General features: G+C 39.1%; 2 protein-coding genes and 1 long non-coding RNA gene across 6 annotated transcripts in view; all 3 read left to right on the forward strand.

Moving 5' to 3' along the window:
* Positions 1 to 223: 223 nt before the first annotated feature.
* Positions 224 to 1,753, forward strand: LOC306975842. The gene is made up of 3 exons (XR_013793722.1): positions 224 to 299; positions 449 to 800; positions 1,499 to 1,753. It is a non-coding gene; the product is annotated as an uncharacterized lncRNA (long non-coding RNA).
* A 2,507-nt stretch (positions 1,754 to 4,260) lies between these two features.
* The window catches only part of tspan37 (tetraspanin 37), a 33,400-nt gene continuing 20,581 nt past the window's right edge, over positions 4,261 to 17,079 (forward strand). Inside the window, exons 1-9 of one of the 2 annotated variants that reach the window (XM_079573576.1) lie at positions 4,261 to 4,342; positions 4,486 to 4,837; positions 5,649 to 5,731; positions 6,876 to 7,070; positions 7,438 to 7,512; positions 7,591 to 7,689; positions 8,035 to 8,187; positions 8,406 to 8,492; positions 8,657 to 8,888. In XM_079573576.1, the coding sequence (XP_079429702.1) occupies positions 5,669 to 5,731; positions 6,876 to 7,070; positions 7,438 to 7,512; positions 7,591 to 7,689; positions 8,035 to 8,187; positions 8,406 to 8,492; positions 8,657 to 8,731 (747 nt within the window). In that variant the 5' untranslated portion in view covers positions 4,261 to 4,342; positions 4,486 to 4,837; positions 5,649 to 5,668 and the 3' untranslated portion in view covers positions 8,732 to 8,888. Of the gene's footprint in view, positions 4,343 to 4,485; positions 4,838 to 5,648; positions 5,732 to 6,875; positions 7,071 to 7,437; positions 7,513 to 7,590; positions 7,690 to 8,034; positions 8,188 to 8,405; positions 8,493 to 8,656; positions 8,889 to 17,079 lie in introns of those variants that run through there. The other variant, XM_079573577.1, reaches the window with a different exon arrangement.
* LOC306975798 (ELAV-like protein 1) lies at positions 9,378 to 16,323 on the forward strand. Of its 3 annotated transcripts, none has more exons than XM_079573557.1 (7): positions 9,378 to 9,540; positions 10,547 to 10,603; positions 11,277 to 11,454; positions 12,223 to 12,326; positions 13,141 to 13,294; positions 13,681 to 13,909; positions 14,765 to 16,323. In XM_079573557.1, exons 2-7 carry the CDS (start codon positions 10,571 to 10,573, stop codon positions 15,093 to 15,095), a joined length of 1,029 nt encoding a protein of 342 aa, XP_079429683.1. In that variant the 5' UTR covers positions 9,378 to 9,540; positions 10,547 to 10,570; the 3' UTR covers positions 15,096 to 16,323. The 3 variants fall into 3 exon arrangements, with proteins under 3 accessions (XP_079429683.1, XP_079429682.1, XP_079429684.1); XM_079573556.1 differs by having other exon boundaries at positions 9,380 to 9,540; positions 11,274 to 11,454; XM_079573558.1 differs by having other exon boundaries at positions 9,385 to 9,540; positions 11,274 to 11,454; positions 13,141 to 13,288.

Raw genomic sequence — 17,079 nt, forward strand, 5'->3', positions numbered from 1 at the left:
GTTTTGAATTGTGCTCATTATCCCTAAAATAGTGCCTTGTTTGGCTGTGCTTTGAGAGGAAAGTAGAAAACAACTCAATGGGTCTTCAGTATCTTAGTAAATACTTATGGCCCTGTGTTTCAGTTTCAGTCACATTTGTTTGAGGCTGGTCATCTGTGTCTGTTTCGCATCGCTGCCTTCATCGCGGTTATTAGAGGAGTTAAAGGTGGGGCAGGTGCCGTTCATTCACTCTGAGCTCATCAGGATGAAGACTGAGGGGACTTTTCTGTTCGCTGCATTGGTCATGACTTTTTTTCAAGGTGAGATATCGTTATTTCTGCTTTGAGTATAAGTCTAAACTTGTGCTTGAATTATAAACTTGTACTAAACCAGGACTCACTGGGACATGATAATATGATTTACATTAGTGCTTCCAATAAAATAAGACCCTTTTTGATCTTATTTTCAGGATCACTTTCCAGTCAGGCAATTACCCAGACTCCCCAGACTCTCGCTGCTCGTCTGACAGAGACAGTGACTATGTCGTGTAAAACGGGCAGCGGGGTTGGCGCTGACCTCAGCTGGTATCATCAAATACCCAGACAGCCTCCTAAACTGTTATTCTATAAAATAAGCACTCGTGAGTCTGGTACTCCAAGTCATTACAGCAGCAGTGGTTCTGAGCCTGATTACTCTTTGACCATCAATGGAGTGACGGCTGCAGACGTAGGAGAGTTCTTTTGTCTCGGATTCTATAGTGGCTCAGATCCGTTCACACAGTGAAAAAGCGCCGTACAAAAACCTCCTGCTCAACTTCAGCTGTAAGTTCCTCATTCACTCACACAAGCACAGTTCAGTGCATGCATAGTCAAGAAGTTATTTATGCAATCATATGCACTTTATTTGTGACTAAAAAATAAAAATATATATTTTTTAATTATTAGACCATTTTGATTTTTAAAATTGTGCACCCAAGTTTAAATGGTGGCTGTATCTTTCTGTAACATGAGGAATTGATTGACCATGGACTAAAACATAATGTTCAGCTATGACTGGGTACAATTTAATACACTGCAACTGTAATGTAGGCCCTGTAACTTGTTTGTCATTGATTTTTTCCAGAACATTGGCATTTCTTTGCTGTAAGAAAAACATTGTAGAATTTTAATAGAAAAAATATAGATGATTTTAGTGCCAGACAGCTACAATAAAATAGAAATCGTCAAAAAAGTTTTCTTTGCTCAGTCGCCCTGGGTCAGACAAAAGTGCTGCTGCCATTCTGCACCTTTGGCCCCTCTGTTCGTATCATAAAGACTTAATAAAGTAGTTCCATTGGATCCTCTGACACATTCACACACAGCAAAGTAAATAAAGTGCATATCCAGCGCCACAACAACAGCATGGTATTTTGCAGCTTCTTGTCTAATGGATGCATATTGATAGATTGGGCAATAACGGGGTAAAAAAATGAGGTAGTAGTCTAATTTCAGCTCACTTTTCTGAAATCTTTGTTCCACAGACGGGCCTGATTACCCTTTGACCATCAATGGAGTGACGGCTGCAGACGTATAGGAGAGTTCTTTTGTCTCGGATACCATAGTGGCTCAGATATGTTTCACAGCGAAAACGCGCCGTACAAGAACCTCCTGCTCAACTTCAGCTGAAAGTTCCTCATTCACTCACACAAGCACAGTTCAGTTCATACATATTCAAGAACTTATGCAATCATATGAAATAGATTCTGTTAAAAAAGCGTTCCAATTATATGACCATTTTTATTTTTTAAGATTATAGGTTTAAATGGAGGCTGTATCTTTCTCTATCATAAGAAATGTATTGAATTTCTTTATCGTAAGATAATCAGTGTAGTGAAAAAAAGAAGAAAAAATTTCAGTACTAGACAGCCAGAAATTGTAAAAAAAAAAAAAAAGGTTTTGTTCAGCAAGTCAGACAAAAGTGGAGGTGCCATTCTGCACCTTTGTGTTCGTATCATAAAGACTTAACAAAAGAGTTCCTCTGACACATTCACACAAGGCAAAGTAAATAAAGTGCATACCCAGGGCAACAATAACAACATGTACTCGTGCTGCTTACCTACTGTCGTCTCCCATCATCCTTTATTACAGATCAATGGTATTGTAGGCATTAAAAACCTATGTCCAGATGGAAAAAAGCTTGGCTCAGTCCCTCCCCTTTATCAACAGCTACTCTCATCTGTGGGTAAACATCTTTGTAAATGTCTTTGTGATTCTAAGTCCTAATGACCAAACTCACACCTGAGTTTCAGTCTGAACGGCCCTACTCTCAGCTGATCACTGCTTAATACCTGCCTATTGATCTGTCCTGGGCTGAGTTTCAGCCTCATTAGCATAAGAGGGCTCTCCAGGCCTGGAGGGAAGGCAATTGTTGTACACAGCTTAGATTGGGGCCGTTCAGACTGAAACTCAGGTGTGAGTTTGGTCGTTAGGACTTAGAACTACAAAGACTCATGACTACAAAGATGTTTACCCACAGGTGAGAGTAGCTGTTAAGAGAGGGGAGGGACTGAGCCAGGTCTATACCTGGTCTGCAGGCTGACGAAGCCTTTTGGATGAGAGGCGAAATGTTCGACACTTCAACTACATGGATGAAGATTGACAACTCCTGTACGACTGAGAGCCTACACAGACATCATGGTCATTGTTAAAACAGTTTTGTTATAATTTTGCATTTGTCAAACCTAAATGTTTTCTCCATACATTTTTAATACTGTATTCGAGATTATATGTTAATTGTAAGATAAACCAGCATTAAATTCAGCCTATACTTCAAGCTTATTTTATATTTTTATTTACCCAAATCTGCTTTAACCCTGCTAATAAACCATGGTACTTTTTCCATATACTGATTTGTGGATTGCTCTTGTGTCTTGTCTGCAGCATCCATTCCTGAAGCTGGCCAAGCCTCTGTCCAGCCTCACTCCGCTCATCCTGGCCGCCAAAGAGGCCATGAGGAGCAACCGCTAACAACACGACAAAAGGACTTTCCATCTCATCTTCACTGCAGCCCGACGTCGTTCTACTTTTACTTTTCTGAGACTTGTTGTGGGAGTTTAGAAACCTTTCTTTTGTCTGGACAACTGGAGTTACGTTTCTGAAACTACTGTTTAAAGCACAGACGACTTTATATACTGTATGTTTTTCTGTATTAGTCTAAGTGGCATGTTTCAAAATCTAGACCTTTTTATCTCACAATTACATTGAACGTTTTTAAGTTTACAGAGGTGTCACGGTGCTATTAGGATACTAGGATGACTTACAATCTTTCATTATTAAAATTAATTACATTATAGAAAATCCCCAAAAAGGAACCACAGGTATTTCCGCACATTATTCTTACAACTTGGTAACTATAAATGCAAACTTAATCATTGTTTATTATGCAGTAGAGTTGGTATAATTTGATATGAGGAGTGAAATATACATATCCACTTTTTATTTGGCGGCTTTGGAGATTGTGGACTGATACTGCCACCTTCAGGCTATTTTTAAACTATGCAAATGTATTTTGTGAAACAAAAATTCTAAACTAATACGTTTCTTTTGCCTTCATTTCATTGCATTCGTGTGAGTACAGCTGTATTTTTCTACTTTTGTAGATTATTATTTTATACGGATTTTGTATTTCAAAATGTATAGTCTTTCAACATTTTTGCATCTTGTGTTGAAGTTTAGTGCATTTTTTTTGTAATCAAAAACTGTATTTGGAAATAGTCGGTGGCAATATTCTGATCACGTCAGCCCTTATTTGAATCCTAAATATTGTGTGAACCTATTAAAAAGGGACCTATGAAAAACTCATTTTTAGTCCTACATTTGTTTTATATTTTAAATCCCACTATGCTCAATTCAGCAGTGGTTTCATAGATACAATGGTCAATTAAAGTTACAGTTTTCATCTATTCTTGATCTGCTATGCCTCCCTTCCTTACATCCAGTTATTGTCCATGTGAATTTATCCGGTAGATAGTGCAATAGTAAAAATAAAGTGTTTTTCCCCTTCTATCCACCCCACAATGTTTTGAATTGTGCTCATTATCCCTAAAATAGTGCCTTGTTTGGCTGTGCTTTGACACTATGAGAGGAAAGTAGAAAACAACTCAATGGGTCTTCAGTATCTTAGTAAATACTTATGGCCCTGTGTTTCACTTTCAGTCACATTTGTTTGGGGCTGGTCATCTGTGTCTGTTTCGCATCGCTGCCTTCATCGCGGTTATTAGAGGAGTTAAAGATGGGGCAGGTGCCGTTCATTCACTCTGAGCTCATCAGGATGAAGACTGAGGGCACTTTTCTGTTCGCTGCACTGGTCATGACTTTTTTTCAAGGTGAGATATTGTTATTTTTGCTTTGAGTCTAAACTTGTACTTGAGTTATAAACTTGTACTAAACCAGGACTCACTGGGACATGATAATATGATTTACATTAGTGCTTCCAATAAAATAAGACCCTTTTTGATCTTATTTTCAGGATCACTTTCCAGTCAGGCAATTACCCAGACTCCCCAGACTCTCGCTGCTCGTCTGACAGAGACAGTGACTATGTCGTGTAAAACGGGCAGCGGGGTTGGCGGTGACCTCAGCTGGTATCATCATAAACCTGGACAGCCTCCTAAACTGTTATTCTATAGCATAAGCACTCGTGCGTCTGGTACTCCAAGTCATTACAGCAGCAGTGGTTCTGAGCCTAATTACTCTTTGGCCATCAATGGAGTGACGGCTGCAGACGTAGGAGAGTTCTTTTGTCTCGGATACTATAGTGGCTCAGATCCGTTCACACAGTGAAAAAGCGCCGTACAAAAACCTCCTGCTCAACTTCAGCTGTAAGTTCCTCATTCACTCACACAAGCACAGTTCAGTGCATGCATAGTCAAGAAGTTAAAATTATCAAATTATTAGACAATTTTGATCTTTAAAATTGTGTACCCAGATTTAAATGGAGACTGTATCTTTCCATAAATTGAGGAATTGATTGACCATGAACTAAAACATAATGTTTATTCATGACTGGGAGCAATTTAATGGGTCTGCAACTGTAATGTAGGATCTGTAACTTTATTTTTCATTGATTTTTCCAAAGCATTTGTATTTCATTGCTGTAAGAATTGTTGAATTTTAAGGAAAAATATAGATAATAATTTTAGTGCCAGACAGCTACAATACAATAGAAATCGTCAAAAAGTTTTGTTTGCTCAGTTACACTGGGTCAGACAAAGGTGTGGCTGCCATTCTGCACCTTTGGCCCCTGTGTTTGTATCATAAAGACTTAATAAAATAGTTCCATGGGATCCTCTGACACATTCCCACAAGGCAAAGCAAATAAAGTGCATATCCAAGGCCACAACAACGGTATGCTACTTTGCAGCTTCTTCTGGATGCATTTTGATAGATTGTGTAATAACGGGGTAAATAAATGTGGTGATAGTCTAATTTCTGCTCACTTCTCTGAAATCTTTTTCCACAGACGCCACAGAGTCTTGTACAGTGTTTCCTCATTGTTGAAGGAAGTCCCTCCTTTTGCTGTCACTGTTACACTGTCACATGCCTTTAGTTGTAAATGTTGAGCTGAACAGGTTGGACTGGACGGTTAAGAGCTTTGATTACACTTATTAATCTTATTCCTCATTTTTATAGTGGATTGGTGAAGAGACAAAATGACAGATCAGAGAAGGAACACAATAAAGACGGTGCTTCGGTGCCTGAGCCAGTTTCAGTGGGTGAGCGACACATTTTTTATGTGCGTCAGATTGATATTTATTGTCAAAGAAAAACATATGTGTGCCATGTAAGTATTAAAGTGTATTCTTTCAGTCACTTGTGCATCGTGTAAGTCTTAACTGAAAAAGGGTGTGGGGGCGTGTAATTATTAATGTGTACACTGTACTATAAATATATAACATCCAAGAACCTACAGAATGCGGGGCAAATAAACAAGCAACTTTAGTTTTAGTTTTAAAAAGGCACAATCTGTCAAAGGTCAATAATTATCACAAAGTAGGTATGAGGTATGATAAATGTACATTTTATAAACTCACCATTACCCACCTGTGTCCCCAGATGTGAGGTAAACATGTTAAATTAATTATTAATCTTACTGGGGAAAATTGTATTGGACTTAGGTTAGGTTGGGTTGCTTTATTTGTACTTGTAGGTAAATTTGTCTGACAATTCTGAGAAAAACTAGCCACTAACATTAAAACACATTATACAAAGAAGCTTGTACGTACTCCAGATGCTAACAGGAAGAGGAAATCTACGCCCAGATGGAAAAAAAAAAAAAAATCCAAATGCAAAGGGTGCTCAGTGTCTTTAAGGATGCTTCGTGACATCCTCTCTAACTGTCTGTTGTACAGAAAATCCAAACTGGTCTGAGGCTGGCCGGTTTACTTTACTTGACCACTTGACCAGCTGTGTGTTTCTAACAGAGGAGCTCCCATACCATGCGACCAAGGAGAAAGTTAGAGTCGCGTCAATGAATGCCTGATAGAAAAGCGTTGTCATGGATTTAGCTACATGAAAGACAGTTTCCTTAGACAATACAGTTGTCTGTGACCCTTTTCACATACAACAGCACAGTTTTCATCAAAATTCAGTTTAAGCTCACCCACTGCCAGTTGACCAATCCGAAAGCCCACAGAGCCCTTGGATTTGTGTTGCCATATCCTATAGCAAAAAAGCAGGAGGTGGTCCTGTGGTTGGACTGTAGTTATCGCAGTTATGGTTAGAAAGTATTTGCCCACTTATCGAAAAGTTGACTGTTCAATCCCAGCTCCCACCAATCCATACTGTTGTGGCGGTGTTGATCCCATCCTCGCCATGCCTCCAGGAGCAATAATATTTACTGTTCTTTCTTCACAACAGCTCGTGGGCATGGTAGTCGGCTTGGCTGGGTTATACCTGTGGTTGATGCTCAGACGTAGCAGCTTGTTCTTCTCCTCGTCTCCGTATATACTGCTCCCCGTCTACTTCACTTTGGCCACAGGAGCACTCCTGTTGTTCATTGGCTTCCTGGGATCATGGGTGAGCACCAGGGATTCAACATGCCTGCAAGGACTGGTAAGAAGATGTGTATATGAAACTCTGTGCAAAGATGAATACACTGAATATAAGTCATTTTAACTTTTGTGCCATATATAGTATGTTGTGCTCAGAATAAAAACATGACTAAGAGCCTGTTAGTGAACAAGTGAATAATAAAGGCTTTTTAAATGTAAATAGAGAATTATAGTGTGGAGGAGTGCCTTGGTTTTTTGCTTTTTCTTTTGAGTCTTAGTTCCCCAAACACCAAAGAGCACCTTCCCCCCAATTACTAATTCTATCATTGACTTCCTGAGCACAAAACTTGGGTTATAGAGTGCAATCAGCTTATGTACTCTTTTACAATAGAGTAATTGTAGACTAACAAAATCTTTTTTTCCCCCAGTTTGTCTATCTTCTTGTTGTGGTCTTCTGCCTGGGAAGTACAGCCTCGGCACTGGCCGTTCACGAATCAATTAATGTGAGTATTACTACTATTAAGCACGGCCCAGTTTGTCCACAGTGGATAATAACCTAAAATTGTGTCTTATGACTACAGCTTGATTCAGAAGTAAACCCTCTCACTGGAGTGTTTCAGAACTACACAGGAAGCAGCCAAGATCCCAATTCACGAGCTGTGGATATCTTACAGGAATCGGTACATTTTATATTCGAGTACCACCTTGTTTTAACTTCTGCATTGCTATATATAACTATCATGGCATTAACTTCACAGTAAAAACTATTTTATCATCTTATTGTATTGTTGAAAGGATAATTTATTATGTTGGCTTCAACATATGAATGACAACAATTATTACTTTGAAGCAGTACATGTACTTTATAAAAAAAAACTTGACCTTGCCTGGATAGTTTCATCACTTGAACTCCATAAGCAGAGGCTGAAGTTATTATTTCATGTTAACATCCGCAATGATAATCTAATAGCTCCAAATAACATTTGAGTTTGTTTTTATGACTGTACACTTTGTCATTCATTCAGATGGAGTGCTGTGGTGTCCAGAACTACACAGACTGGCTGGACACATCCTGGTTTATCCACACAGGAGGTCACGCACTTCCTCTTAGCTGCTGCAATACAACTTTCACCAACTGCAACGGCACTGTGTTTCTGCCAGATCAATTCAACCAAATAGTACGCACAAATAAACTCATAATTACATAAATATAATAAACTATATACATTAAGGATGTTGAAAATAATGATACAAATTAATAAATAAATACAAAAATCCTACTACTACGTAATTTACCTTTTTCAGGTTGTATAAAAAATTTACAGTATGCGTGCAATACATGTACTGTTACCGATTAATCTTTAATGTGCAATTCTAACTGGACCCTTTTTTTTAGGCATGCCACCCAAAAATACGCACTGTCTTTCGCTTCATTCTCCTGAAGATTATTTTGGGGATGTTTGCTGCGGTTTTTCTAGACCTGGTAGGTTCAAGAAGATCTTGTTTAGGCCCTGAAATACAGATTTTTACAGTGGCAATCATATACTGGTAATCACACAGCTAGAATAGACAAGATTATGCACGTACACTTTTTTTTTTTGCTTTTCAAGTGGAATTTATGGTAACATTATTTTGTTTCTGACACAGGTAATTTTGCTTGTGATTACGGTGCAGCTGATGAGACAACCACCACTTCATAATTATCAGATCCTAAGGGACTAAGGACTTTCATTATATTGCAACAACAAACAGTCCAGTGGTTTACACACTATGGAACGTATACACTGGTGGCACTTGGTCTTCAGAAGGTATTCAGGGTCATCTGCAATTTTAAACTCATATCAATTTTGTTAGTGCTTTACTAATGCATGGTGTTTTTCTGTTTCCAGTTTTGGTATTCTTTAGACCTGTTTTAACCCCTTTTTATGTCTTGTTTAGTCCTGATTAGGTCTAGGCCTGGCTGTACTTTGGTCAAATTATGTCATGAGGTGGTACTACTTGTGTGAAAGGCTTGAATGGGCAAAAAGAGTCTATCATACACTTCAGGAAAGAAATTGCTGCTCAAATGTATATATTTGTTGTCGATTTCCAAGAAAATCAATAAAATTATTGTACCCTTTAAACCTGACTCATGTAAATAAATATCCCTTGCTTTAATTAAATGCTATCTCTTTTTAGCTACTCTTTTGATATGATAATATAAGCATAATCCCGTGCAGAGAGCAGGTAAATATACAGAATAAATTAGACCCATAAATGAATGTTATGCCGGCCAATGATCAATTTCACCTGTAAGTTATTTCTGGTTTGAGATGAGGGTGACAAGCAGCAGGGGCATGGCAGCAGAAAACGCTGCAGAGGCGTGGCAGCAGGAACCGTGGGAAGGACAGCCAGCGTTGCGATCGTTGATACTTGGCGGTTGTTGGTCACACGTCGTCCCTTGTTTTCCATTCGACCTTTCGTACTGTTGGCCCCCGTCGATGATTAAACTGGACTAAACGGAGACAAAAGACAAGTCTCTACTATAACTGGTAAGAAATAGAAACTTGCACGCCCGTTTGCGGCCACTTATTGCGGTTTTATTGAGGCCGCTCTGCTGTGCGGACTGTTAGCATGTTTGTTAGCATGGCGTTAGCTCTTTGCAGCTCATGCTAGCATAGCTCCAGGCCGCTCTTGTTTCGGTGCTTGGACTTTAACGTCGCCAGTCACATGTAGAAATGCGCTACTTGTATATATAAACATGCTGTATGTTTTGATAATAGTCCTTTATCCACCTTTTTACTAATCTTACTTCATGATAATTCTTTTTCATTCATCTGCGTGAGAATACTCCTCTTAGCATTAGCGGCTACGTTGCCTAGGTGACAGGCCTGCGCTTAGCTATCACATGTGCGCAACATATTGTTCAAAATGTGTACAATTGACGACTTTGAATTATTAGTGAGATAAAAATAACACATTTTTAAAATTGGTTATCGCAATATAGTCGTTGTCTTTCACTGCAATAAAGATTTGTGGTGTATGGGGGGCTGTATTGTGTGTTCGTTCACGTTACTGTAAATGGTGGAATGAATGAAATGGGGCAGCCGTAAACACAAAAGACCTGATTTAAGGTTATCTGTTGTCATTTTGTTTTAAATGACTTTGAGTGCTTGTGGATTGTCTAATTCTATGGCTGCATTATATATTGCCATCCGATCATTATCGCAGCGTAAATTGACGCAATTTTATCCATATTGCTCGAGCTCAAAATATATCACTCACTTCATCATTGGGGTGTTCAATTTGATGTACATTTTATCTCCCTTACAGCTCTAAATGCAAAATGCATGGCTGCGTTTATAATACAGAGAAAAACTCCTAATGTTCTCCACATAGCCATAATTTAGCTTTATTTTGGACTAGATTTAAGTGAATATTTTGACATGTTGTGACGAGGAAACAAATTGCTAAAGATTTTAGCATTAATATATTGAATTGCACTGTGTCGGTAGCTTTTATTCAACTGCTTACATCTATCATGCTCTTTTCCCTCAGCTTTTAGAGCAGTCTGGTGTCTTCATGGCAATTCGAGGACATTCAAAGTACAATAAGGTGAGTATCACTTATAGTTTATACCCCTGTCATGTTGAGTCGACTGAATGAAAAGCAATTCCACAAATGTTTGAGCATTATGTTTCATTAAAATTGATCCAAATTACAGCTCCACACTGTATTAGTGCGCTCCCAGAAAAATGTCACATGTGGGTCGGCCTCAAACAGTGGCTCTCACAAACTGGTGTCACTGCTCACTGGTCGAGTACAGACCTTTCATTCATGGCTGATCCTAATGTTCCTGAAGCCCCCAGACTACACAATCACATCCCCTTTTTTCTTCATGAATGGACATTTGTCAGGTCACAACACTATTTCCTAAACAGTAAAGCCTACAAACGGACGATCACTTTAAATGTCACTTTCATACCATCCGGGAATTGGGTCAAGAATGCAAATTAGCTCCTGGCTTATTTAAGAAGGCTTAATAAAAAGTTGAGCTGTTGGGTGTTACTTGTATTTAAATTGCGCTGCTCTCTCACATGTTTCATCTTTGTCATAACACCTTACTACAACGCTACTTTTAACTATTATTCCAAATTATTTTGCGTGATATATCCTGTATATAGAAACGGTACCATGCAGGTCTCTACAGTGTCCATATCTTCACCCAGGATGTTGGTTTAGGGAGTGCATACAGATGTTCAAACTTAAATTGCGTTCTCTTCAGCAGGAGGAGTTTGACATGTCGAACGGTTACGAGGACCACATGGGGGACGACGATAAAGACTCCAAGACCAACCTCATCATCAACTACCTGCCCCAGAGCATGTCCCAGGAGGAGCTACACAGCCTCTTCAGCAGCATCGGCGAGGTGGACTCTGCCAAGCTCATCCGGGACAAAGTGCAAGGTAGGCCCCCCGATTTTGGATGGGATAGCGCTGTGACATACCAGGGAAAATTGCACCCAAAAAAAGAAAAGAAAAAGGTGACGAGATAAGAAAGAGCATGTAAAATGTAGTGTTTTGGGTATTTGTGTTGCTACTTATAGCAGGAGGTTTTGCTATTTTTACAAACTTTACATTTATTTTAACTATGAAATTTGTTTCCTGCTTAAGATGTTTTCCAAATTATTTTCATCCTAATGAATCTCAATAGTCTCGCCCACCTCAAACTCTTGGGTTTGTGGAAATCCCGTTAAAAAATCCTGTTGACATTTTCAACAAAGAAATGGTAAAAAAGAAAAGAATGGTGGCCGCTAATCAGCTCTGTGGTAACTCGGGCATAAGCCACACATTATTCATTTGAAAATGTATCTCAAGTATTAGTTAAAATTAGCTTAAATGTTTGCGCTATCGTCAGTAGTTAGCACATAGCCGATTAGCTTCTGCCATGTCTTTTAAACCCCTTGATATTTCAGTCTTTTAAAAATGCAAGGCGATTTTAGATAGGATTTCTTAGATGGGATTTTTACTGCGCGTTCTTTGAGGTGGGCGGGCTGGTTGAGCTCCATTATATCTGTTTTATTTATTTCTACTCAATAGATTTTCAATTTGTTTGCTTACGAAGGTGCGCAATGTTTGAATTTGTTTTTTGCTTTTAATGATTTGTTTCTTTTCACAGACTTTTTTGATCTTTTTTTGTTTTATTTTGTTGTTTTCCTTTTTGTTTTCCTCTAGGCCACAGTTTAGGGTACGGATTTGTTAACTATGTAAACCCTAGTGATGCAGACAGAGCTATCAGTACTCTGAATGGACTAAGGCTTCAGTCCAAAACTATCAAGGTAACGTGCAAACAGGTGTTGTACAATTCTCAAAGCAAAGATGTCATGTCATAACTCTCTATTGTGGCTCTTGTGCTGTCGCTAACTAGCTCTAGTCACCACATGTCAGCTGAGGAAGCTCCAGCTCACACTGCCCTACCTGACATGTCTGTTCAGTTTGGCTTTTTTTCATTTTAATATTTTTTTTAACATTTTGTTGGTTTCTGTGTACATCCATATAGGGCTGGGTACCTTAAATAGTTACATTTTGTTTGGGTTTTTCTTTGTTTTGCTTCAGTTCAACACATGTGAATGACTTCTTGGTTTCATTGTGTACGTCATTGACTCTATAGAAGATTTGACAAGTTAAACACATATATATATATTTATCACAACTTTATGGCATTTTATGCATAGCAATACCTATCAGCGCCCTAACCTGAACAGAGAGAAATAAGGGCCATACCCCAATATATATGCCATGGAAGGCATAAAGAAAGGCAATCTGACATCCTTATTTTCCCAAAATAAGATATTATGCCCAGCCCTATGTCCACATTTTGTTTATCCCCTCAGATGTTTATTTTTTCTTTATTTTGCTGTAATGTTTCTAATGCTTCTGCCTCCACTCATCAGACCAATTTTATTTTTTTTACTACATAAGGTTAGAGTTTTCCTAGATTCAGAAATTGTATTATGAGCTTCTCGGCTACTGAGTATTGCTAAAATACTTATTATACAGTTATTAGTAAAATAATAGTTATGTTAAGAGTGTAAAGCACAGTTTTGCTCATTTACCAAATGGAATAATGCTTGTGTTGCGTGTTGTTCATAGGTGTCTTTTGCGCGGCCGAGCTCTGACACTATAAAGGATGCTAATCTGTACATCAGCGGCCTGCCCCGCGGCCTGAACCAGAAAGACGTGGAGGACATGTTCTCTCGATACGGACACATCATCAACTCTCGTCTGCTCGTTGAACAGGGTACAGGTATTGCAGGGCTGGAACTTGCATTTTCTTTTAAAACACACACACATTGCCTGTGAGTAGTTTTAAATGTTTGAAAGATGCGCTTTTAGACATGTCATACCTCATTTGAAAGCTAAGAGCCTTTAGAAAGAGCTTTAAATCATCCATTTGGGGAAGGATGGGTCATGTTTTTGAACTTACAGAAAGTCTTATAGATACAATTTTTCAATTCAAATATTATTGACTATTCAAAATGTATATCAGAATAAAACGCTCCCAATAGCTTTAACTGGTAATTTGAAAGGAACATTCTTTCCGGTGCCATTATACCTACATGGAAGTTTTGCCTGTATTGTCGCGCATTCATTGTTTCTGGCCATACCTTTTGAAATAACTTCTGCTCACAGGTGCGTCGCGCGGAGTTGCCTTTATCCGGTATGACAAGCGTGCAGAGGCGGAGGAGGCCATCAAAAATCTGAACGGGCAAAAACCTCCCGGGGCCACGGAACCGATCATCGTGAAGTTCGCGGCAAATCCAAATCAGATGAAAAGTGCCCAGCTCGCCCCGCCACAGGTCTACCCCAACCCCTCCAGGCGATTCGGAGGACCTCTGCACCACCAGGCCCAGCGCTTCAGGTAAAGTCGGGAGAGGACTTATTCCAGACTTTCCAGACTTAAAGGGGCTAGACGCAAGTTAGCCATTTTATGCTCACTACTGCCACCTCAGGTTATCGGTGTAACTGCATCTTCTATATTAAACTTGTACATGACTGCAACTGGGACCCGAAGTAACAGTGACAGTGCAAGATTTTAGAGGCAGTTGTGGTGAATATGTCTGGGCTCATTCTACACCTTAGGACATTGTTGGAACATGTAGGGGGAGGGAAATACATAAGTGAAGTTAGAAGCTACCAAGCTGTTCCACGATTTCCCCTATTTAAATACAGTTAAATACGTGAGCCTTTACACGATCCAAGTCTAGTTACACAAAATTAAACATGTCGATTTTCTAAGTGGATAAAAAGGGGTACTATATAGAAGGCGTCATAATGCATTAGGAGCAGTTCGACATCCACGCAGTAGTATCTCACATTAGGGCTGGGCGATAAATCGAATTAAAAACAGACTATTTGGAAAATGGTTAAGTTGTCAAATCGAATCTGCCGCTCCATGTCCCCTAATGTGCGCAGTGTGGCCAATTTTAGCAGCATTTTAGACGCTCCGGAGCTAAATGACACTTTCTGGCGATCTCTGCTGCTTGACAAAGGCTGCGTGTTGTGTTTTAAGAGTTTTTCTTCCGCTAAAACAGAGTTTCCCACTTTCCTCCGGTCTGCTCCTGTGCCTTTCTCACACAATTTTATTTTTTGGCCATATTGCCCAGCCCTATCTCACATTACTGCGCGGACGTCGAAGTGCTCCTATGTTGTTACGCCTTACAATGTCTGTAAACATCCAATATTGAATTTAATTTTGATTTATTCTGATTCTCAGGTTCTCTCCGATGGGCGTGGACCACATGGGCGGCGGGATGGGCGGCATGGGCGGCGTCCAGAGCAGCAGCAACAACGGCTGGTGCATCTTCATCTACAACCTGACGCAGGACGCGGACGAGAGCGTGCTGTGGCAGATGTTCGGCCCGTTCGGCGCCGTCACAAACGTCAAAGTCATCCGCGACTTCAACACCAACAAATGCAAAGGCTTCGGCTTCGTCACCATGACCAACTACGAGGAGGCGTCCATGGCCATCGCCAGCCTCAACGGTTACCGGCTGGGAGACAAGGTGCTGCAAGTGTCCTTCAAAACCAGCAAGGGACACAAGTAGGAAAGAGCGGGACAATCGGGAGGGTTACCACAGTGGCATGGAGGATGCATACGGCAGGCTTTTTGGTTTGGAGAAGCTCGTGAAGCCTGAGCGTCACTATTCTGCACCTTTTTGTATTGCATCTAAACGCGTATTTGGGGTTTCAAGCTGCCTCACTTTCAGGGCAGTGTAGCTATTTTGAAGCAACAATCTAAGAACTTAAAACACAAAACGCTAAAATAGTAGCAGAGGTTCGAGAAACACAAGTGAAAAGGTAGGGTGTATGTAAAGTACTTGTTTGAAAGTAATTTGTTCTTAAGGATTTTAATGATAATTTATAGTCTAACGGAGAGGGGAGACTTGCTTCAAATCAGCAGTGCTCCTCTTTTATAAGACTTACTGCTCTGTATCCTTCTTATTTAGAAATAGTTGCCTTAAATTATCATCTTAAAGACATTTACAGTTGCAGTTTCAGTCCAAGAGCAAAGCGCTTTTAATGAATTTATTACCACCACTGAATACAAAATATCGATCTGTGTAATTTAAAACGTGGTTTGTGTTGATCAAAGTGGATTTATTTTACTTTGTTAAATAAAAGGCCCAGTATGGAGTAGAGTCTAGTTGGACCAAAGGAAGGCTTACCTGATTAGATCTGGCCTTTTGAGTCGTTTGCGTTAAAATCAAAGTTTGAAAATAGACCGAAACAAAAAAAAAATCATTTGTGGTTTTGATTTTGATTATTTGATTTTTTTTGTTTTTTTTCTTCATTTTGTTTTCTCAATTTTTTGTTTTAATTTCTGTTTTTTTGTTTGTTTTTTCTTTTCTGTTTCTAGTTGTTAATAGGCCTTTACTTGTTACAAGTGTTGTTGAGTGCTTCTAAAAAAAAAAAAAAATTGCATTCTGTTAACAATCTAGTTTTGGTTTTCTTTGTTTTGATGTTTTTGTTTTATTTTCAGCATAAAATCATTAAATTTTATTTCATTTTCATCCACTTTTTGTTTGGTTTGTTTCTTTTTAGTATAATTTCCTTTTTGCACATTTGCAGTATATCATTTTCGTTTTGCTGCAGATCCCAGTATCTGCGTGATTCATTAAAAGCAATTCAGACATCTGATGAAAAATGTGGTGAAATATGTTTTTGAAATGGCCTGAGACTTCAGAAACATAAAACAGTTTTACTCCAAAACCCGACTGCTCTTCTCCAGCACCGTTTCATAAGATTAATGCATCACTGGACCCATCTTTCTTACAATGCCGAGCTGATGCCGAGCACGTCCAGCTCAGTAAAATCTTTCAATTATTCCCCTGATATTGAAAGGTCCTGGTTTGAATGTGTGCCTTTTTTTGGGAACCCAGACTGTAATTGTCATTGGAATAAACTCAAACAAAAGAAAAAAGGGTGATAAATTCTGACCAAATACTATTTCTAAGGCTTTTTTTCCTCAAGCGTGCCAATGTTACATAATACAGTCCACATCAGCTCACAAAGGATCTACTCTAAGTTAATTAAATGCATGCTATACGGATTTGGACTTTAGGTGTTAGGACTAGGATAGCAGGGCCTTTGCAGCTCTGACCTGTGGCATGTTTCCTAAGGCCAGTATAGTATTTTTTTCCCCTTTTTTTTTTACTACAATATAGTCTATTTGCTTAGCTGTCTCTTGTTTAACTTGGACATTTTGATCACATTGATGTCGTGTTTGTGAAGTGGTTGCGTCTTAATATGTGTGTAAAATACTAATGAAGGAAGGAGAAACAATTTTAATTCACAGCACTTGGAGACTAGCACAGTTATCGGTCAGCAATAAATCCACAAACCACTACTGTAGCTGCATTTATTAACATTTTTAAACAGTGTAAGGCCATAATGTGAGCACTGCAAAATTATCTGAAGTTGGTGAAACCGAGTTGATTTCAGAAACACTTTGTGCCGTCTTTATTGATTTCTTAACTTAATTTCCTCTACTAGACCTAGATCATTCAATTCGTTTTTTTGTCTTTTTCC

The sequence above is a fragment of the Gobius niger genome, assembly GCF_951799975.1.
Source record: "Gobius niger genome assembly, chromosome: 16".
In the NCBI taxonomy this organism is placed as follows: domain Eukaryota; kingdom Metazoa; phylum Chordata; class Actinopteri; order Gobiiformes; family Gobiidae; genus Gobius; species Gobius niger.

Bases quoted from the DNA above. Each gene is read 5' to 3' on its own strand.
- LOC306975798 (XM_079573556.1), top strand. From the start codon at position 10,571: ATGGCAATTCGAGGACATTCAAAGTACAATAAG. The intron at 10,604-11,273 runs GTGAGTATCACT...CGTTCTCTTCAG, and splicing joins GACATTCAAAGTACAATAAG to CAGGAGGAGTTTGACATGTC. The intron at 13,910-14,764 runs GTAAAGTCGGGA...TCTGATTCTCAG, and splicing joins CACCAGGCCCAGCGCTTCAG to GTTCTCTCCGATGGGCGTGG.